At 47.9% G+C, this 22,530-nt stretch overlaps 3 protein-coding genes across 3 annotated transcripts; 2 read left to right on the plus strand and 1 right to left on the minus strand.

Annotated features, from left to right (window-relative positions):
• Positions 98 to 2,294, minus strand: LOC110437308 (formin-like protein 5). The gene is made up of 4 exons (XM_021465709.1): positions 1,977 to 2,294; positions 713 to 805; positions 241 to 609; positions 98 to 154 (listed from the first exon to the last, which is right to left on the minus strand). The coding sequence occupies exons 1-4, from the start codon at positions 2,292 to 2,294 to the stop codon at positions 98 to 100; spliced, it is 837 nt and encodes a 278-aa protein (XP_021321384.1).
• Positions 7,551 to 13,939, plus strand: LOC110437309 (spidroin-1-like). The gene is made up of 2 exons (XM_021465710.1): positions 7,551 to 7,786; positions 13,651 to 13,939. Exons 1-2 carry the CDS (start codon positions 7,551 to 7,553, stop codon positions 13,937 to 13,939), a joined length of 525 nt encoding a protein of 174 aa, XP_021321385.1.
• On the plus strand, positions 18,770 to 21,564 carry LOC110436812. Its single transcript, XM_021464329.1, has 2 exons — positions 18,770 to 19,030; positions 21,246 to 21,564. Exons 1-2 carry the CDS (start codon positions 18,808 to 18,810, stop codon positions 21,491 to 21,493), a joined length of 471 nt encoding a protein of 156 aa, XP_021320004.1. The 5' UTR covers positions 18,770 to 18,807; the 3' UTR covers positions 21,494 to 21,564.

The following is a 22,530-nucleotide window of genomic DNA, read 5'->3' on the forward strand; positions in this document are numbered from 1 at the left end:
GTCTTCGTCTTCTCCGGGCATCCCACAATCCCTGAGCTCATCGGCCAAGGTTGGCAAATATGAGTAGCCGTCCTCACCATCATTGTTCGCCATGTCCTCACCAATCGGCACCGTTCCTCAACGCCTCCGGCGGCACCAGCTTCACGCCGACGACCTGCGAACAGAGAAAGTCAAGGTTAGATGGATGGATCTAGGGTTTACTCGAAGAAGGGTAACAAGAAGGCGAGCGGTCGTGCTTACCTGCTCGGAGACGGAGCCCGGCGCCAAAGAAATGGAGAAGAAGAGCGGTGGATAGACGGGGAAGAGTTGAGGCAGAGCCCGACGACGAAGAAATGGAGCAGACGAGCGGCAGAGACAGAGAACAGTGCAAGACGAACGAGGAGCTTGTAGATCCGGCGGTGGAGAACTCGCCGGAGTGTAGGAAGACGACCGGTGGGCGGTGGCCGGTGGGCGGTGGGGAGCGGCGGCGTAGGCGGAGATTAGGGTTTGGTGCAGGGTGCGGAGAAGCGGGCGTGGGTGGGGAGGGGGAGCGGCGCGGGTGGGGATGGGGAGCGGCGCCGCCGAATGAATTAGGGTTAGAGCGTCCCCTCCCCCGGCCGCGGCGCTTGGCTTATATACGGCACGGGCCGCTAACGGGCCGGCCGTTTTTTGCGGGCCGTGCCGTGCCGCCCGCCGTGCCGAGGCATCGGCCCAGGCACGGCCTGCTACGTGCCGCGGGCCGGCACGCGTCCGTTTCCAACCGTGCCGGGCCGTGCTCGGACGAGGCCGAATTGCCGTGCCACGGGCTGTGCCTCGGGCCCACGGGCTGCATGCACATCTTTAATGGTACATAGGACCGGAAACTTTTGGCGATGAGCAAAATCCATGCTTTTTCTTTGGAGCGCGACGGCCGATCCCGATCGCTCCCCGACGAGCTGGTCGATGTGGTACGGTGTGGACGTGTTGTCTTGTTCTGGCCTCTGGGCGGTGGTCGGTCGAGCGATTTGAGGCGTGGCCGGCTGTTTATTGCTGCTAGCTAGGTGCCGCGCTGCTCGAGTCTCCCATCAGAAAGAAGATCAGTTCATCCAATGCTCATGATTACAACTTTGGTTTATACCCAGTTTAGATCCAAAATTTATTTAGATTTAGATACTATAGCATTTTCGTTTGTATTTGATAAATATTATACAATGGTCTAACTAGTCTTAAAAATGTTACAGTCAAACTCACGCAGCGCAGATACGTACGTACGCCACCTGCAGGCATTGTAGTGTCTGACCCTAGGCTAGTCTGTAGTAGCAGCGTTCATCCATGCGCACGGTACCGCCTGCTGTGTCCTTGTTGCCTCTGAAAACCAAAATCTTTTTAAGATTTCCCGTCACATCGAATCTTACGCCACATGCATAAAGTATTAAATATAGACGAAAATAAAAACTAATTGCACAGTTTACTTATAAATCACGAGATGAATCTTTTAAACCTAGTTACTTTATAATTAGATAATGTTTGTCAAATAAAAACGAAAGTGCTACAGTTCCGAAAACTTTTCAGTTTTCGGAACTAAACAAGGCTAGCATGTGCACGCGCATGAGCAGGACCGCGCGCCCGGGCATGCGGCCGGCGCAGCATGGCCAGTTCCCTCGCCGGTCGCCACCGCCACGGCCGCGCATCAATCATGGCGTGCCACCAACTGTTCTGGATAGGATAAAGAACTTGGCCTTGTCTAGTTCTATATTTTTTTTTAAAAAAAATATAGGTATTATAGCATTCTGTTTTTTTAGTATTTGATAAATATTGTTAAGTCATAGAGTAACTAAATTTAAAAAATTCGTCTTGCAAATATATACAAGTGAACTGTGTAATTAGTTTTTATTTTTATTTATATTTAATATTTAAAAATTCGATGTGATAAAAAATATGAAAACTTTTGCAAATTTTTTTTTGGAAGCCTTGAAGGGCCAGGCGGCCGGCGTCGTTGATCAGACCACATCACGCACTCGTGCCTCGGCCGTCAGCACGATACGGCGCTCGCACCAGGCCAGGCGGGCGCGTGGGTCGCGGGGCCGGCCGTCGTCGTCCCTCGTGGCGGCATGTGGGGGGGGGGGGGCAGGGCAGGCGCCCGCACGTGAAGGTGGAGGTGGTGGGGGCTGCCGGCTGCGGTGCCGCGAGCCCGCAACGGTCGAGTCCACGTGCGACGAGGGTGCTGCTGTGCTGTGCTGGCGGCCCCACATGTACCCCGTACAGCTGATTGGCCCACGTGTCATTTTCCAAGGGCCATTCGCCGCCTGCGTTGTGTTGTAGCAGATCCACGGCATGGGATGTGGGGTCTCATCTCTCAAGTTCCCAACGGGCAACGCCCCCCTGCCCGGAACAATCGAAACGTTTTCGCTGCCTCACGACTGCTCTCTTTGCATCCTGCTATTCGCGGCAGCTTCAATGAAACATAACACATCCATTTTGTATTGTACAGCAGAAACATTGATCACTGAATGTATATAAGTAGGGCCTTGTTTAGTTTCGAAAAGTGAAAAGTTTTCGGTACTGTAGCACTTTGATTTGTTTGTGACAAATATTATACAATCATGGACTAACTAGGATCAAAAGATTCGTCTCGTGATTTATAGCTAAACTGTGTAATTAGTTTTTGTTTTCGTCTATATTTAATATTTTATGCATGTGCCACAAAATTCGATGTGACAGGAAATCTTGAAAAACTCTTTGGTTTTCAGGGTGAACCAATGACGGAGCCACCCTAGCGGCGGGGTGGGGCGGCCGCCCCAGCTACCAACGGCTTCGTCCAAGACCCCCGAACCCCCTCTTCTTCCTTAGCTTCGGCTATAGGGTTACCGAGGAGAGGCCGCTCCGCAAGAAGACCACTAGCGTAGAAGCACTGAGTATCGAAGAAGACGATGTCTGGTTCTACTAGGTAGTGGAAACTAAGCCTTTTTTTGTTAAGATTAGCCCAAGGGCCCAACAAGGGTCCAATTTGGCTCCCTAAATCTCCAATCCAACAACATGGTCTGGCTCTTATTGAAACGACCTAGATTTTTCCAAAAAGGGAAAAATCCACAGATTCGAATTATAATGTGATAATTCAAAAATTGAACCATCCCATTATCATATATTAGCTGTTTATCATAGTCATACATCGTTAGAAACAAAATTACAACACATTTACTTTACAACTCTTGGTCAACAAACCTATTACATCGTCTTTCTAGCGGAAACACACACGGGTCTTTATCAGAGTCGATGTAGCGCGTATCCGGTGAAGGCTCCTCCTTCACGTGCAATCATCAGAGTCGGCGTAGTTTGTCAGCGGGCGTAGCCTTCATCTCCGAACCAAACTTGAGCGCAGGAACGAGACCACCTAATCCTTCTATTTTCCTTAGTTATCGTCATAGACCTCGTTCAACACCTGCTAAACAATTTTCAGTACGATTTGTACTGGCCACTGGCTCCCACCCTATGCTTTTGCGTAGCTTTGTGGTAGGTGGAAATGCAAAGGGTATATCAAGAGGCCTATGTATAGCTGTAGTTTTTCCTATGCAAGTTCATCAATATTTTATAATAATAATTCATCAAGTTTTATTCCATCTCATCCACACATCCATCCATCCATCCCATCACACACATCTCACCACACTCTCACTCTCTAGGCGGCAAGTACGACTCCCACTCGTGCCTTGCCTCAACGGCCAACGCCGGATCCAACACAAACCCAGGGGAAGGTAGAAGGGACTCCTCTCTCTAGTCAAGTGAAGCGGAAACATAGGAAAGGTCCATAGCCGTACACGGCATATGTATCGATCGATCAACCAGAAACTCTGCAGAGGTTTGCACTAACCACAAGATCACCATCATCGGTGGTGCGCCCCACCTAGGCTGATGCCGGGCTGCCTTCCAACTAAGTACGATGCCACCCTACCACTCAGAACTGGGACCATACCGGAGTACCACCGGTACGCTGAGACTGTGAGGCGTAGTACCGGGCCCCCAAAGGTCACTACGCTGTCTTAGGAGGGTGTGGGTCCTCATGCCCGTACCTCCCTACACTGTCTACCAACAACCTAGTAGTAGTGGCACCGCCCTAACTGGTCGTACATCCGTCTCCTCCCCATAAGAGCGAGTGGGGTGCAAGGCTTCCTACGAACCGGTTCTCAGGACATCTCAGTCCTTAGGGTGACCGAACAGGACATCTTCACGAGGGGCCAACCGATGCCCCGCTCGACGGGACATCCGATTACCCCGTGCTAAACAGCACCTCCCATCCCGGTGCTTCGTCCCACGAAGACACTCCACTCCGGGACCTCTCCCTGTCACATGTACCCGCCACAGGTATCTCTCGTGGAGAACGCCCAGGTAGCGTCCTCCGGCAAGACTTGTCCCAAGACTCGTCGTAGATCCTGCTCGGTCGACTCGACCCTCACCACACACCCAAGACACACGCCAAGATCTCCCCAAATCCATTATCCATTTCTTAACCAGTTATCGGCACCACGTGCCTGATCCACTCACATCCAATCCTCCACAATGCATCACATCACAGATATAATGCGTAGTAGAAGCAGTAGCAAGTAGTTTGCAAGCGTCTAACCTAACAGCGGGTGTGCGAGGGTTATAGGTTGCAACAAGGCAATGGCTCACAAGCATTTCTACCATGCAACCTATCTCAATTCATTTGCATAAAAGTAAAGCACTAGCATCTACTTATTGTATGTCTAATAGGATTCTACGAGGTTGGGTGGGACGTGGCACCTGTCGAGTGATATTTCCAAGATCCTCAGTTCACTTGTAGTTGTACTCATCCAAGGTCTTTCTCCTATCTGCATGTCCTTCCTTCAACTGGTTCCGATTCGATCAACGCTACCCGAAGCAACTACCTCGTAAACGACAAACAAGGCGAAACAATCAATCCACTAGTCCTAGAAAGACTGTGAAAAGAGGCGACAAAACACTGAAGAACAACTACACTGAAAGAGCACCGAAAGGAAAACGGCTTAGCCCTCTCGGTGGGTGTCCGATCCCTGGGCTAAAAGAAACGGAAATGGTTGTTCACCAAGTACAAGCTTGAGTCTTAGCCTAGCCGGTACTTCCCAGGTCGATCGTGTCGACCTGTACGGCTTTAATAAATGGCTTAGACTCTAACTCATTCTAAGCAAATACCACAGCTTACGGTCTTTCGATCCAAGTGTCATAGAGATCGACAGGAATCGTAAAGACTATGAGCACGAGAAGTTCCGGTCTCTCTCAACCCATACGCCATTGTAGCTGGCGAGAGCCAAGAGAGGGTGGAATAAAGAGAGAAGAAGAAGGGAAGTGGTCTACTCCTTCCAATACTCATGCCACGGCAAAAGACAGGGCATAAGAGGGAGTGACACACCAAGGACACGAGTGCTCAAACTACTTGTAGGGCGCCACAACCTAGGTGCACTAAATGCACTAAGACATCATTAAGGTTCTTAGCGGTGCGGTTGTCACCGCGAGAACCAAAGAAATGCTACGGTTGATTAAGTACAAGCATACAAGAGTTTAAGCACAAAGAACCAAAAAGGCAGGGAAGGGATACGAGATTCATCTTCGTGTGACCCACTCGCCATAGCAACAGCGAGAATCGCGGGATTGGAAACGAAACATCAAACAAGCAAAAGAGGCTTAATCCACATCTTACTGGATCGATGGGATTGAGAACAAGAGAGAAGAAGAATGAATCACACTCTTTCGACCAACTCGCCATGGAACGAACGACGATTGGTTAAAAGAGATACGACCCCACGATCTACTCCAACTCATAACACTTCTCAACCTAGGTGCTTCTGAATCGGCACAAGGTCATTTCCGTAGTTTCAGGCGATGCGGTTGTCACCGCGGAAACCACGGGAAATGCCCGGGTCTAGGTGGCATAAGCATACGAGATAGATAAGATAAACATGCGACAAAAATAGGATAGGCTCGATGGCCATGGCGAGGCGTCTCGCGACCATGAGCTTCACCTAACGAGTTGGCTTCCGACTGTTCCACGACGGTTGTCCCCTAATTCGTATCCCACTCGACTAGGTCATTTAGGTCTCGGGTGTGCGGGTAAGAACCGCGTCGTTAATGACATCGAGTCCACGATGACCACGTCCGAGGGACGGGAATGGGAGCTAACGACCGTAGCGCAACGAAGTCAACTAAACACAGGGAATGAGTTACGCTCGGCATCGCGATCACGGCGGGACGAACCCACGATCGAAATGATCGAACGCACTACCATTTCCCTAACCGGCTCGAAGGCTCGGTCCTCAGGCAACGACAAACACATAAAGAAACATGACTCGACCAAAGACAACGCAAGGGACACGATGACAACTCGGAGTAGCACATTTCCATAGCACGAGAGATAGATAGAGATAGATAAATAAATAGACCGGCGCGAAGGCACGGCACAGGCATGGATATATATATCATATAACAAGTTTATACAAAGATACAAGAAAGGACAAGGGTTTTGCCGACGTCGGAGACGATGTCGGCCAGGTTCAAGGTTCGACCTTGCTGGACACGAGGGGCGCAGATCAGCTGCAAGCCTGCTGCTGGCCGGGATGTGCAGCAGGCATCGGGACGGCGTCACATCTTCGGCAAGGGCACGGTGAGGCCACTGCTTCCCTGCGACAGTGGAAGAACACGACACGAAGGCCGGTCTCAGCGAGGCGAAATGGGAAAGGGAAAACTTTGGTCTGGGCGAGGCTCACCGGGGGTTTAGCTTGGCGAGGTCGTGCACAGGAGTTCGACGCGGTGACCGTGGCGAGGACGGGGACGTCGCGAGGGTGACCGTAGCATGGCGAGGGCGTGGACGCGTCAGGGCTCGACGCCGTCGTGGGCGCAGAGGCGGCTCACGGCTTGGAGCAGGGCTTGACGAGGTTGGAGTTGCTGTGGTGGCTCGGCGTCGTAGGTCGCGGACGGAGGCTGGGGCGACAGCGCTCGACGGAGTGGAGCAGGGCCGAGCCGGCGCGGTCGTGGGTGGCTTCGGCGTCGCGGTGCTCTGCGTCGCGGTGGTCGGCTCGGCGAGGTCGCGCACAGGAGCTCGACGCGGCGGGCGGCTCCGGTGCGAGGACGGCGTTGCGGGGCCGGGGCTCGGCGCGGCGAGGACGATGCGGGGGCGACGTCGTGACCACGGCGAGGCGCGGCGGCTCCTGCTCGGTGCAGAAGGCTCGACGCAGAGGAGGGAGCTCGTGGACTGAAGCAGGGGGCGCGACGAGGAGCTCCGTTGGGGTCGCGGCCGACGTTGTTGCTGCTCGGCGAGGTGGCGTCCGCGGCTTCGAGGGCGAGGGCGCACAGCGCCTTGGGCGCGACGAGGTCGAGGGCGCGGACGCGTCGGCGCTGGCGAGCAAGGGAGAAGGGGAGGGTGGCGGCGCTGGGAACGGAGCAGAGAGCGGCGGCGGCCATGGCTCTTATAGGGGCGCGGGCTAGGGTTCTGAGGTCGTCTCGACGTCCGCGCCATCGATGCGACAGCCGAGACACGCGGCAGCAGATCCCGTGTTGCTTGTACGGACGCCGAGGCAGGGGCAGGTGCGCGCGGGTGCGTGTCCATGGCGGCGGCGGTGGCGCTCCTGGGAGCCAGGGGCGCGCCTAGGGCCGGCGCTGGGGCGCCTGTGCTGGGCCAGGCAGGCCGCGGCTTGGGCCAGCTGGGCCGCGCGCGCATGCCTGCGGGGGGGGGGGGGGTAGGTGGGCCGAAAGGAGCAAGGCGTGAGCAGGCCGGCTGGGGAGGGGAGCGAGCTGGGCCGGGGAGAGGAGGCAGGGAGCTGGGCCGCGAGGCTGGGCCACAGTGCCGCCGTGGGCCAAAAGGAGAAGAAAAGAATGGAGAGAAAGAGAGAAATTCGGCCCAAGAGAAAAGAAAAGGATTTTTCCATTTTCGATTAGGCACAATGGAATGAAAACAAAGGAGTTTGGAGAAGGATTCAAAAAGAGATCAGATATAATCCAATGAAGTTTGAGACGTACTCCAATGAAAAGGTTGAGAAGGGATTCGCTTCGCCTTTGAGATAGGCTCAACAGAGATTCAGAAAGACTTTGCTACGGATTTGTGCACTCCAAAAGAAACTCAAAACCCTAAACAAGACCCAACTTAAGACGACTCGCGATTAAGAGCACTCGTCTACAAACGATTCTATATGAATGCGACGTTTTGTTAGCCGGTTAGTCTCGAGTTAGACCTAAAACCTATATGCCTCACATGATTACAGGAAAAATTTTAAAAAGCTCGTATTTTTGGTTTTCGTAAAAATCCGGGATGTTACAGACCACCCCCCTTACAGGGATCTCGTCCCCGAGATTTAGGCGTTGCTCGGGTGAAGAGGCGAGGGTGTTGTTCCCAAAGCTTTTCTTACTTCTGAGTTGTTTCATCTTCAGTGTGATCGCTCCCCAAACCTTTTCCAAAATGGGAGTGAGTCATTTTCTGGGTGTATCCAAGGCTTAGTCGCGGGTGTTAGGTATCCAAATTCTTACACCGAGGCACTGGGTATCCAAGAATCGCACGGGGTTGATGAACATCTAGCTCTGGCAGGCTTAAACATAGCCAGGGTTGTTGGCCTTCACCAGCTATTTTTCATGCATCACTCTTTGCAAAAAGCTTTTGAAAGAAAGGTTTTTCAGAAAACAGGTTTCGTGAAAGCAGTTTTACAAAGTCAAGGTTTTTTTTTAGACTTCAAATTGAAGAGAGCTTTTGAAGGGGGTTGAAATCAATGCAAGTTTTGAAAACCAAATCGTTTGAAGATTTTGTTATAAAAGATTTCAAATCAAGAGATTTTGAAACTCTTTTAGCTTACAAAAACAAGGCGTTGCCGTTTTTTTTTAATTTATTTATTTGAATTAAACAAACTAGTTTTGAAAATGACTAGAAATCATTTCTCATTTTGATAGGTAAAGCTTTCACAACCAAATCTTGTTTTTCAACATTTTTTTTGAAACTTGTAAGTTCATTTTGTTGATGAAAAAGCAAAACTTTTATTTTGTTATACATATATATTTTTGGAAGAGGTTTTGTCACACCTTTTGCAAGATGATTTGTTTTCAATTTGTCTCATAAAATAGCTTTTGAATAAAATTAAGTTGAGAAAGGAGTTAAAATTGCTTTATTTGTGAAAAGGGAAGGTATTGGGAGAGTTTTGAAACACTTTTCCATTTGAAATAGAGATGCTTTTGTTAAAAAGGGAAATATTTTAACCAAAAAGGAGAGAAAATTTTTCAAACCAAGTGGCAATTTTGAAGACAAGTTTAGTTGGAAGCCAAAAACAGTTTTGAAATAGATGGGCAAGACATGATGCACCAGCTTTACACCCATTTTCAGCTCTGTTAGCCAGGGTCACCTATCTAGTCTCAGGACGGTCTTAGGTTTAGTCGGCTAGGTTGGATGGGATCCAGAGTCTTTCTCGCATAAAACAGGTTCTATGACTTACACTCAGACAACAAGAAGCAGAAGAAATGCAACAACATAAGATCCAAGCACTCAAACAGCATTACAACTCCTAAGGCATAGTGTTGACTTGAGGCGACTCACGGACCTTCAAAGTCTCACACGATTACCGATCTAGCGTGGGCGGGTATGGGAAAGGATTCCAACGGTCAACTTTATGAGACAGGGAGGTCAGTTAGCAGTAGAATTCAAGGCGGAGGGGGAAAACAAGTGTTAGCATCTATAACTCTACAAAAGATAGAATGTTTGGCTTCTAAACTAGTGTTTGGTACTAATGGTATCGTCCTAGGGTCAAGTATGGCTCTGATATCAACTGAAACGACCTAGATTTTTCCAAAAAGGGAAAAATCCACAGATTCGAATTATAATGTGATAATTCAAAAATTGAACCATCCCATTATCATATATTAGCTGTTTATCATAGTCATACATCGTTAGAAACAAAATTACAACACATTTACTTTACAACTCTTGGTCAACAAACCTATTACATCGTCTTTCTAGCGGAAACACACATGGGTCTTTATCAGAGTCGATGTAGCGCGTATCCGGTGAAGGCTCCTCCTTCACGTGCAATCATCAGAGTCGGCGTAGTTTGTCAGCGGGCGTAGCCTTCATCTCCGAACCAAACTTGAGCGCAGGAACGAGACCACCTAATCCTTCTATTTTCCTTAGTTATCGTCATAGACCTCGTTCAACACCTGCTAAACAATTTTCAGTACGATTTGTACTGGCCACTGGCTCCCACCCTATGCTTTTGCGTAGCTTTGTGGTAGGTGGAAATGCAAAGGGTATATCAAGAGGCCTATGTATAGCTGTAGTTTTTCCTATGCAAGTTCATCAATATTTTATAATAATAATTCATCAAGTTTTATTCCATCTCATCCACACATCCATCCATCCATCCCATCACACACATCTCACCACACTCTCACTCTCTAGGCGGCAAGTACGACTCCCACTCGTGCCTTGCCTCAACGGCCAACGCCGGATCCAACACAAACCCAGGGGAAGGTAGAAGGGACTCCTCTCTCTAGTCAAGTGAAGCGGAAACATAGGAAAGGTCCATAGCCGTACACGGCATATGTATCGATCGATCAACCAGAAACTCTGCAGAGGTTTGCACTAACCACAAGATCACCATCATCGGTGGTGCGCCCCACCTAGGCTGATGCCGGGCTGCCTTCCAACTAAGTACGATGCCACCCTACCACTCAGAACTGGGACCATACCGGAGTACCACCGGTACGCTGAGACTGTGAGGCGTAGTACCGGGCCCCCAAAGGTCACTACGCTGTCTTAGGAGGGTGTGGGTCCTCATGCCCGTACCTCCCTACACTGTCTACCAACAACCTAGTAGTAGTGGCACCGCCCTAACTGGTCGTACATCCGTCTCCTCCCCATAAGAGCGAGTGGGGTGCAAGGCTTCCTACGAACCGGTTCTCAGGACATCTCAGTCCTTAGGGTGACCGAACAGGACATCTTCACGAGGGGCCAACCGATGCCCCGCTCGACGGGACATCCGATTACCCCGTGCTAAACAGCACCTCCCATCCCGGTGCTTCGTCCCACGAAGACACTCCACTCCGGGACCTCTCCCTGTCACATGTACCTGCCACAGGTATCTCTCGTGGAGAACGCCCAGGTAGCGTCCTCCGGCAAGACTTGTCCCAAGACTCGTCGTAGATCCTGCTCGGTCGACTCGACCCTCACCACACACCCAAGACACACGCCAAGATCTCCCCAAATCCATTATCCATTTCTTAACCAGTTATCGGCACCACGTGCCTGATCCACTCACATCCAATCCTCCACAATGCATCGCATCACAGATATAATGCGTAGTAGAAGCAGTAGCAAGTAGTTTGCAAGCGTCTAACCTAACAGCGGGTGTGCGAGGGTTATAGGTTGCAACAAGGCAATGGCTCACAAGCATTTCTACCATGCAACCTATCTCAATTCATTTGCATAAAAGTAAAGCACTAGCATCTACTTATTGTATGTCTAATAGGATTCTACGAGGTTGGGTGGGACGTGGCACCTGTCGAGTGACATTTCCAAGATCCTCAGTTCACTTGTAGTTGTACTCATCCAAGGTCTTTCTCCTATCTGCATGTCCTTCCTTCAACTGGTTCCGATTCGATCAACGCTACCCGAAGCAACTACCTCATAAACGACAAACAAGGCGAAACAATCAATCCACTAGTCCTAGAAAGACTGTGAAAAGAGGCGACAAAACACTGAAGAACAACTACACTGAAAGAGCACCGAAAGGAAAACGGCTTAGCCCTCTCGGTGGGTGTCCGATCCCTGGGCTAAAAGAAACGGAAATGGTTGTTCACCAAGTACAAGCTTGAGTCTTAGCCTAGCCGGTACTTCCCGGGTCGATCGTGTCGACCTGTACGGCTTTAATAAATGGCTTAGACTCTAACTCATTCTAAGCAAACACCACAGCTTACGGTCTTTCGATCCAAGTGTCATAGAGATCGACAGGAATCGTAAAGACTATGAGCACGAGAAGTTCCGGTCTCTCTCAACCCATACGCCATTGTAGCTGGCGAGAGCCAAGAGAGGGTGGAATAAAGAGAGAAGAAGAAGGGAAGTGGTCTACTCCTTCCAATACTCATGCCACGGCAAAAGACAGGGCATAAGAGGGAGTGACACACCAAGGACACGAGTGCTCAAACTACTTGTAGGGCGCCACAACCTAGGTGCACTAAATGCACTAAGACATCATTAAGGTTCTTAGCGGTGCGGTTGTCACCGCGAGAACCAAAGAAATGCTACGGTTGATTAAGTACAAGCATACAAGAGTTTAAGCACAAAGAACCAAAAAGGCAGGGAAGGGATACGAGATTCATCTTCGTGTGACCCACTCGCCATAGCAACAGCGAGAATCGCGGGATTGGAAACGAAACATCAAACAAGCAAAAGAGGCTTAATCCACATCTTACTGGATCGATGGGATTGAGAACAAGAGAGAAGAAGAATGAATCACACTCTTTTGACCAACTCGCCATGGAACGAACGACGATTGGTTAAAAGAGATACGACCCCACGATCTACTCCAACTCATAACACTTCTCAACCTAGGTGCTTCTGAATCGGCACAAGGTCATTTCCGTAGTTTCAGGCGATGCGGTTGTCACCGCGGAAACCACGGGAAATGCCCGGGTCTAGGTGGCATAAGCATACGAGATAGATAAGATAAACATGCGACAAAAATAGGATAGGCTCGATGGCCATGGCGAGGCGTCTCGCGACCATGAGCTTCACCTAACGAGTTGGCTTCCGACTGTTCCACGACGGTTGTCCCCTAATTCGTATCCCACTCGACTAGGTCATTTAGGTCTCGGGTGTGCGGGTAAGAACCGCGTCGTTAATGACATCGAGTCCACGATGACCACGTCCGAGGGACGGGAATGGGAGCTAACGACCGTAGCGCAACGAAGTCAACTAAACACAGGGAATGAGTTACGCTCGGCATCGCGATCACGGCGGGACGAACCCACGATCGAAATGATCGAACGCACTACCATTTCCCTAACCGGCTCGAAGGCTCGGTCCTCAGGCAACGACAAACACATAAAGAAACACGACTCGACCAAAGACAACGCAAGGGACACGATGACAACTCGGAGTAGCACATTTCCATAGCACGAGAGATAGATAGAGATAGATAAATAAATAGACCGGCGCGAAGGCACGGCACAGGCATGGATATATATATCATATAACAAGTTTATACAAAGATACAAGAAAGGACAAGGGTTTTGCCGACGTCGGAGACGATGTCGGCCAGGTTCAAGGTTCGACCTTGCTGGACACGAGGGGCGCAGATCAGCTGCAAGCCTGCTGCTGGCCGGGATGTGCAGCAGGCATCGGGACGGCGTCACATCTTCGGCAAGGGCACGGTGAGGCCACTGCTTCCCTGCGACAGTGGAAGAACACGACACGAAGGCCGGTCTCAGCGAGGCGAAATGGGAAAGGGAAAACTTTGGTCTGGGCGAGGCTCACCGGGGGTTTAGCTTGGCGAGGTCGTGCACAGGAGTTCGACGCGGTGACCGTGGCGAGGACGGGGACGTCGCGAGGGTGACCGTAGCATGGCGAGGGCGTGGACGCGTCAGGGCTCGACGCCGTCGTGGGCGCAGAGGCGGCTCACGGCTTGGAGCAGGGCTTGACGAGGTTGGAGTTGCTGTGGTGGCTCGGCGTCGTAGGTCGCGGACGGAGGCTGGGGCGACAGCGCTCGACGGAGTGGAGCAGGGCCGAGCCGGCGCGGTCGTGGGTGGCTTCGGCGTCGCGGTGCTCTGCGTCGCGGTGGTCGGCTCGGCGAGGTCGCGCACAGGAGCTCGACGCGGCGGGCGGCTCCGGTGCGAGGACGGCGTTGCGGGGCCGGGGCTCGGCGCGGCGAGGACGATGCGGGGGGGACGTCGTGACCACGGCGAGGCGCGGCGGCTCCTGCTCGGTGCAGAAGGCTCGACGCAGAGGAGGGAGCTCGTGGACTGAAGCAGGGGGCGCGACGAGGAGCTCCGTTGGGGTCACGGCCGACGTTGTTGCTGCTCGGCGAGGTGGCGTCCGCGGCTTCGAGGGCGAGGGCGCACAGCGCCTTGGGCGCGACGAGGTCGAGGGCGCGGACGCGTCGGCGCTGGCGAGCAAGGGAGAAGGGGAGGGTGGCGGCGCTGGGAACGGAGCAGAGAGCGGCGGCGGCCATGGCTCTTATAGGGGCGCGGGCTAGGGTTCCGAGGTCGTCTCGACGTCCGCGCCATCGATGCGACAGCCGAGACACGCGGCAGCAGATCCCGTGTTGCTTGTACGGACGCCGAGGCAGGGGCAGGTGCGCGCGGGTGCGTGTCCATGGCGGCGGCGGTGGCGCTCCTGGGAGCCAGGGGCGCGCCTAGGGCCGGCGCTGGGGCGCCTGTGCTGGGCCAGGCAGGCCGCGGCTTGGGCCAGCTGGGCCGCGCGCGCATGCCTGCAGGGGGGGGGGTACGTGGGCCGAAAGGAGCAAGGCGTGAGCAGGCCGGCTGGGGAGGGGAGCGAGCTGGGCCGGGGAGAGGAGGCAGGGAGCTGGGCCGCGAGGCTGGGCCACAGTGCCGCCGTGGGCCAAAAGGAGAAGAAAAGAATGGAGAGAAAGAGAGAAATTCGGCCCAAGAGAAAAGAAAAGGATTTTTCCATTTTCGATTAGGCACAATGGAATGAAAACAAAGGAGTTTGGAGAAGGATTCAAAAAGAGATCAGATATAATCCAATGAAGTTTGAGACGTACTCCAATGAAAAGGTTGAGAAGGGATTCGCTTCGCCTTTGAGATAGGCTCAACAGAGATTCAGAAAGACTTTGCTACGGATTTGTGCACTCCAAAAGAAACTCAAAACCCTAAACAAGACCCAACTTAAGACGACTCGCGATTAAGAGCACTCGTCTACAAACGATTCTATATGAATGCGACGTTTTGTTAGCCGGTTAGTCTCGAGTTAGACCTAAAAACTATATGCCTCACATGATTACAGGAAAAATTTTAAAAAGCTCGTATTTTTGGTTTTCGTAAAAATCCAGGATGTTACACTTATGCTTAGCTTCCTGAACCCCCAATTCATTCTGTATTAACGCAAATGCTGCCACCAATCCACCATTGCTAGGCACCGCCCGTGGCTCAGTCTACCGCTCGCTGCAAGGAACCAGCCACGCGCTCGCCGCCACCCTCGCCGGCCGCTGCTAGGCACCAACGCGGCACACTGCTCGTCCGCTCACTGCCATCGCTAGGAACGATGGAGGGAGGAGAAGCGGAACTTGGCAGAGACAGCAGCTTTGCCAGTTATTTAATTTTTTTGCAAATTTGAGACAACATCTTATGTTGTTCGTCCGCCTTTTTCATAATAACTTTTGTGATTCTAGTTTTTTGCTATATTTTTTACAATCGTAGTCGATGAATACTGTGCGATTTGTGCCATAAGCTTTTTCGTTCATCTTCATGTTAGAACTCGCCCCAGCTATAATTTTTTTCTGGCTCGTCATTGGGGTGAACTAAACAAGGTCTAGGTCAAACTGGTACCCATCTGTACTTGTTGAATTATATCCACAACTCCAGATAAGCTAGCCCTCATCTAATTAAAAGTCCAACACAGGCAGGCTCACTCCATTCGATGATTCGGATCTTTGGATCGAATCCATCGGCAGGTCTAAACACATACTATGCCCGTCCAGCGATTGCACGGTCACGGCGGTTACACCCTTAATACGCTGGAACGATCACGTGATCATGCACCCGACGCACGAATGGCACGGCTGGGCACGTAATGACATAATTTAGGCTTTGTTTATTTGGAGAGGTAAAAATTTTTGGATGTCACATGAGATGTTTTGTAGGACGTCGGAAGATGTGTTTGGATATTGATATAAAAAACTAATTACATAACTCGACTGGAAACCGCGAGACGAATTTATTAAGCCTAACTTATCTATCATTAGCACAGGTAAGTTACTATAGCATTTAAAGTTAATCATACACTAACTAGGCTTAAAAGATTCGTCTCGTGATTTCTAAATAAACTGTGTAATTAGTTTATTTTTTATTTATATTTAATACTTTATACATACGTCGAAATATCCGAGGTGATGGGTGAAAAAAATTTTAGATTAGAAACTAAACAAGGCCTTAATCTCCGACGAAACACACACACGATCGATGGGACCCTTTTACGCAGTGGCGCAGCTTGCATTCTACGCTAATCTTGTCCGGTCATTGGGATAGATAACCCACGCTGATCATCACCCACACATGGAACCCAAGTTGCCGAGAGATGAACAGGGCTGTCTCGGTATTGCCGCACGCGCACGGTGGCAAGGCAGGACCCCGATCGAACGAACGTGCACAATGATCACGGCGAGTCGGCGACGAGTTGCAGCGGACCAGCAGAGATTCGAATCGCACGCCTTGTGCTATATACAGCCGTACTAGTACAAGGGTACAACCGACAGATTGTACCCACCAGGCTTGTAGTGTACCTGAGTGAAAAGTTTTTAATATTATAATACTTTTATTTGTATTTGTCAATTATTTTCTAATCATAGATTAAATAGTTTTAAAAAATTCGTCTCACAAATTATAGATAAATTATGTAATTAGTTATTTTTTAATATATATTTAATGATCCATACGTGTGTCACAAAATTCGATGTGATAGACATTAGCGGACTAGGGGAGGGGGGCTGAGGTGGCTGCAGCCCCCCTCTTGAACTCAAAATTTTTTTAACAGATTTTCTTTTTAGGAAAAGACTTGATGTATTTATTATTTTTCTATGTTTATTTTATGAATATTTGCTTTTGAGCACTTTGAATCAATATTGAATTATTAATCTTAGCTATATCTATTAGTGTACTGGATTGAGCGTGAAAAAAAAATTAGCTATGTTATTTAGCCCCCCTCTTGGTCCGTTTCTGGATCCGCCACTGGTGATATTTGGACAGATAGAACTAGGCCTTATTTACTTCCAAAATTTTTTGCAAAATATAAATAATAACACTTTTGTTTGTATTTAACAAATATTGTCTAATCATGGACTAACTAGGTTCAAAAGTTTCGTCTCGCAAATTACAGATAAACTATGTAATTATTTAGTATTTCTTTTATCTATATTTAGTACTTTATGTATGTGCCGCAAGAATGTAAAAAATTTTGTAAAATATTTTGAAAACTAAACAAGGCACTAAACAATGCCTTTTTTCTAGGCAGCCATTGGGTCGTACGGACACTTGGCTTTAACGGAGATTGGTTTCACCTCGGATTCTAACACGGCAAGCGAGACAGCACAGGCCACAGGGGAGATGGTCGTCAGGGACCTCTCCAGTCCAACGAGGATGCGGGGCGCAGGTTTACATTATTGTTGGACTCGAGGCCGGGTGCAGTGCTGTCGATCGTGCCGACGAACGCCGATGGTTCGTCAACTTTGGATGCATGGCACACGTGATGCATGTTTTGGTAGTAGCTAGCGTCCCAACAAACGGAATGGCTATCCCGATGTATTCCGTCCCACACTACGCCCGAAAATATTACAGTTGTTAGAGCAAATATTATAATAGACTATAAGTCGACTAAGTGAGATAGAAAAGAGAAAAAAGAAAAGAGAGGACCAGTTTAGACAAAAAACTTTATAAAAAAGATAAGTGAGTCATATATTAATAGTGAATAACTAACTATTATATAGATGAGCTGTAAGAAACCTCACAGTCAAAAAATAGGTTATATTATTATATTTGCTCTCAGGGACTTCTCCAGTCCAACGAGTAGGATGCGGGGCGCAGGTTTACGGCTTCCCATGGATCGATTATTGTTGGACTCGAGGCCGGGTGCAGTGCTGTCGTGCCGACGAGCGCCGATGGTTCGTCAACTTTGGATGCAATGGCACACGTGATGCAATGTTTAGGTAGTAGCTAGCGTACGTCCCAACAAACGGAACGGCTATCCCGATGTATTCCGTCCCAACACTACGCCCGAAAATCTATCTATATATGCTGTACACACTCCACCAATCAATCCATCTCTTCTCTCTCTAGCCCTCGCCTTGTTTAGTTTTAAATTTTTTTGAGAAATCGACATTGTAGCACTTTCGTTTATATTTGAAAAATATTGTCTAATTTGTCTCGTCAATTCCGACCAAAATGTGCAATTAGTTTTTATTTTCGTCTATATTTAATACTCTATGTATGCGTCTAAAGATTCGATGTGACGGAGAATCTGAAAAATTTTACAAAATTTTTTTTTGAACTAAACAAGGCCACTGTGTTGTGTTGACGCGTGCGTGGCGTGTGCCCCGCCGACAAAGCAAACACGCTGCCTTTAACAAAACCAAAGCTTGGCCGTATGTTGTAGCACTGCCATGCATGGCATGCAGCGAGTCCAGATGACTACACTATACTATAGTCTGTGCACTTGCGCTCCAACTAATCCCAATCATATATAGTGGCGTCTCGATCACCATCACATGGACGATGGATTACTACTTCGATTCGAAGGCAGGCGTGATGAGAATATATACACGTAGCTGGCCGCCCCCACAACAAGAACAAGATGCATGGAACGATCGATGTGTGTAACATGCATGGACCGGCAGTCCGGCACACCGGCTGGCTGGCGTTCCAAAAACCAGTGCGGCGCTGAGCTGGGGGACCTCTCCGTCGGAGGAGGGCGCTGCCGCTGCCGCTGCATGCATGCATGCGCGCGGCCGGCCACGAGGACGTACGCCAGACCCGCCGCGCGCGCTCGTCCCCATGCATGCCCAGCACACGTGTGGGGATCGATCATCATGCATCCTCAGCAAACCCGATTGCCGCCAGCCCGTGCGCCGCGGTAAGAAAACGGACCAGAGCCCGTAGCCGGCCATGCACGCCGCACCTCCTCGAAGAGCGCTGGCCGGCGCGGGCCGGCATGCCTTTCCGTTCCGGCCGTACGTGTCCGTCCTCGCCAACGAAGAAGCTTGCTTGGTCGTCACACGGACGGACGTGCTATACGGTGGATTTGCGCCATGGGGTCGGATCTGGCATTGCGGGTTGTGTCCGCGTCGAGGCGCGCGGCATATGGGATCGGATCCAGAAATACAGTGCAGTATGTACTTGAAATTTAAATATGTGTTTGAAATTTGTGTTGTTGCATTTCTCCCCCACTATTTCACGGTCTTTCTCTATTGTTTCACACTATTGATTTAAATTTTACACATCTCGATGCATATAAAAGGACGTGGATAAATAATGTCCAACATATACACACACAAGACTACTGGTCTTTATTTCCCTACTACTGTCTTCATTCAAACATGAGATTAAGGTTCTGTTTAGTTCCCTTGCTAAATTTTAGCTACCTAAAATTATTTTAGCTATTTTTAGGTGACTAGTGGGACTAAACTATTTTAGCTTTTTTTTCGTCAATGTATTTGAAAGTTTAGCTACTAAAATGACTAAAATTTAGTTGGCTAAAATTTAGTAAGGAGAACCAAACAGGGCCTAAATCTATCCCACCTCTCATTTCCCTAGCTATCCCAATCCTCGTTTCCCACTTCCCAAACACCACCTTGTTGCGACAGGAAGGCCTACATGCGATGGGACATGTATGGTGCATGAATTAGATTTTGTTTTTAAAAAGTCGCTTTGACTTTTTTGGTATATACAATTTGCTATGTATATAGATTTATATTATGTCTAAATATATAGCAAATTTGATGTATTAAAAAAATTTAAATGACTTATAATTTGAAATGAAGAAAGTAGCGTGCATGTTCTTTGAATCTTTGTCAATACTCCCTCCATACTAGAAATACATGACGTTTAGGATATGATTATTCTTACCAAGGAGTCATTAATTAGGGGATAATCTTCCGGTTTGCCCTTATTAAATAGAGGCGTAGGTGTATCCTAGACATGAAAGGTTCTCTGCTCTACTTGTTACCGGGGCTGGTTTTGAGGCCCTCGTGGGCGAGGGCAGGGGTTTGATTCCCGTGGCCTACACCTTTTTTACTTGGACGTGATTTTGCGGCGGCGCATGCGGCTTCAGTCTGTTGTGGGCGGGCATCGATCGAGGCGGAAGGCCAAATGGCAAGGGCATTCCAGTCTATTGGACCCTTTCGGAAGCCAGAGCGTCATTCTTTTGCAAAATCACGGTGGGAGCCCAGGACGTCAAGTATATCTAGTACGGTGGGAGTACTTGCATTCCGAGCCAAAAGGAAAAAAATTTAATTTATTTTTAGTTGAAGTAAGTATCTTTAGTTTGATCAAATTATATAGAATATTGATAACACCAAATGAGTATATATGATGAAATAAATTATATCTTATGACAAATCTAATGATATTTGAGATTATAAATATTGAAGTTTTTATATATATTTAGTTAAATTCAAGATCCTTAAGTTGATACGATTATTAAAATTGTAATTTTTTGATGGAAGGTTATTGTAACAGAAGAACCCTGTTTCGATTATCGTGCAAGTGCAATCATCGTGATGCATCATGCGTGCATGATACTGCCAACTTAGTCATGGCTGTCCTAGTGCATCTACCTCTTATAGTCATGGCTGTCCTAGTACATCCCTGCGAACGGCATGGATTGTCCTAGTGCATCTACCTCTTATAGTCATGGCTGTTGTTATTTGAGGAACTCATAGAGTTGAACAACTATGGCTTCTCCAATAGGATCTATAATCTACCTTTTGGTGCTAGAGTAAAAAAAAAAAACTAATCTAACAGAGCTCCATCTCAATAACTGCTTTATGGAGGTCCCTAAATTTTCCCTTGGGGAATCGATAGACCAATCGCATGTAATATATCAAAGGCAATATACTTTTCATGATTTGGTCATGCATGTAAAGTCAGATTTTAGCCACAGTCATTATAGAAATTGTTGTCGGCGTTTGGTCCTTCCCTTTTGTCATTAATCCTTATAAAATTAGTATGAAATTCTTCTTTGACGATTAACATCCTAATTTCGAGGCCCTCTTGCTAAGCGTGGTGGCTCATGTTAACCTTATTGTCATAAGATAACAGATTAAAAGTATTTTTATAACAATATACACAACTGATCAAAGTTGATTATCTTTACCCTCTTTTTATTCATTTGCCAATACAATATCCATTCAGATTCTCTTTAATTAATCTCTATTCAATCATGATAAAATGATCAATTACATACTCATGTTTGTTTAATCCTTTGCATTGCACCTCTTGATCTTTCATATATATTTAGTCAAAATCTTAGCTTAAGTTATATCACCTCTTGTTTCATTCTTCTTGTTACATCATTAATATATATTTTGGCTTTCAATTTCAAGACTACGCTAGCGGCCACCATGATGTCGCAGGAGCCACAATCAAGGAAGCCATGCATGCCACTCAGGTATGTCTTCTACCATATAGTCATGACCATCGAACGGGTCTCCCCCTCTTCTTTTGGAAGCAGCGTGAGCATCTAGCGGCTTCGTCTAGCGACAGCGAGAGCCATGGTAGAAGAGGAGGGGAAAGTGGCAGCTGGGGTTATAGTTGTCTGCACGGGCAGCTACAAGGGAACTTTCTTGACTAAGTATGTTGTTAATTAGTTGTTAGTTTGTTACTAAATGTGCATAGTGTTCCTTGAATCATCTCCATCGATCATCTTTCTCTTCTGTTATCGCCCTCTGTCCTTTTTAGGCCTTGTTTAGTTCATCCTAAAAACTAAAATTTTTCAAAATTCTCCGTCACATCGAATCTTGCTTACATGCATATAGCATTAAATATAAACGAAAACAAAGACTAATTACACAGTTTGCCTGTAAATCACGAAATGAATCTTTTAAACCTAGTTAATCCATGATTGAATAATATGTGTGAAATAAAAACAAAAATAGTACAATACCGAAATCTAAAATATTTTCAGAACTAAACAAGGCCTTAACCATTGTGGACCATTCTCTGCTGTGCATGCAGTATGCAACATGCTTGCCCTGTTCTTGTTCTTTGCGGATTGTGTCCTATTCACTTAAATTTATCAACACTAATTTTTAGTACAAAACGATATTTTCGTCTCATAATAAATGAGTGGCTGTTGACATTTAGCGAACCAAACAGGGCCTCACCACCCTGTGTTAGGGCTTGCGTGAACGTTGAACCTTCGGTAGTCTGCCTTGTCGACTGGTCAATAAATTTCATTAACAGTGAAGTTGGGTTACTGATTTTTTTTACTTTGAAAAATAGCCGCAACCTTTGCATAATGCTTTTGTTCGCTTGTGTGAAAAGTCATAGCTGAAATATCATTCGCTAATTTGTTCTGAGAGAAAAACACCGTTGAATAACTAACAGATTCGACATATAAACTCAAGCGAATAGAACCAAACTATACTACCTCTGTTCCATTGAAAGTTTTGTTTTTTACTTTTCAAATTCCTTATTTGACCGTTCGTGATATTTATTTTTTTATACAAATAGTAAAATATATAAAACATTTTTATTAATAAAATAAGTCATAATAAAATAAATAATGTTTATATAAAATTTTTTAATAAGATGAACAGTCAAACATAAAATCTAACCATAAAAAAATGATATTTTTAATAGAACGGAAGAAGTAGCGTACAAGAGCAA

Source organism: Sorghum bicolor, chromosome 7, assembly GCF_000003195.3.
Source record: "Sorghum bicolor cultivar BTx623 chromosome 7, Sorghum_bicolor_NCBIv3, whole genome shotgun sequence".
Lineage (NCBI taxonomy): Eukaryota > Viridiplantae > Streptophyta > Magnoliopsida > Poales > Poaceae > Sorghum > Sorghum bicolor.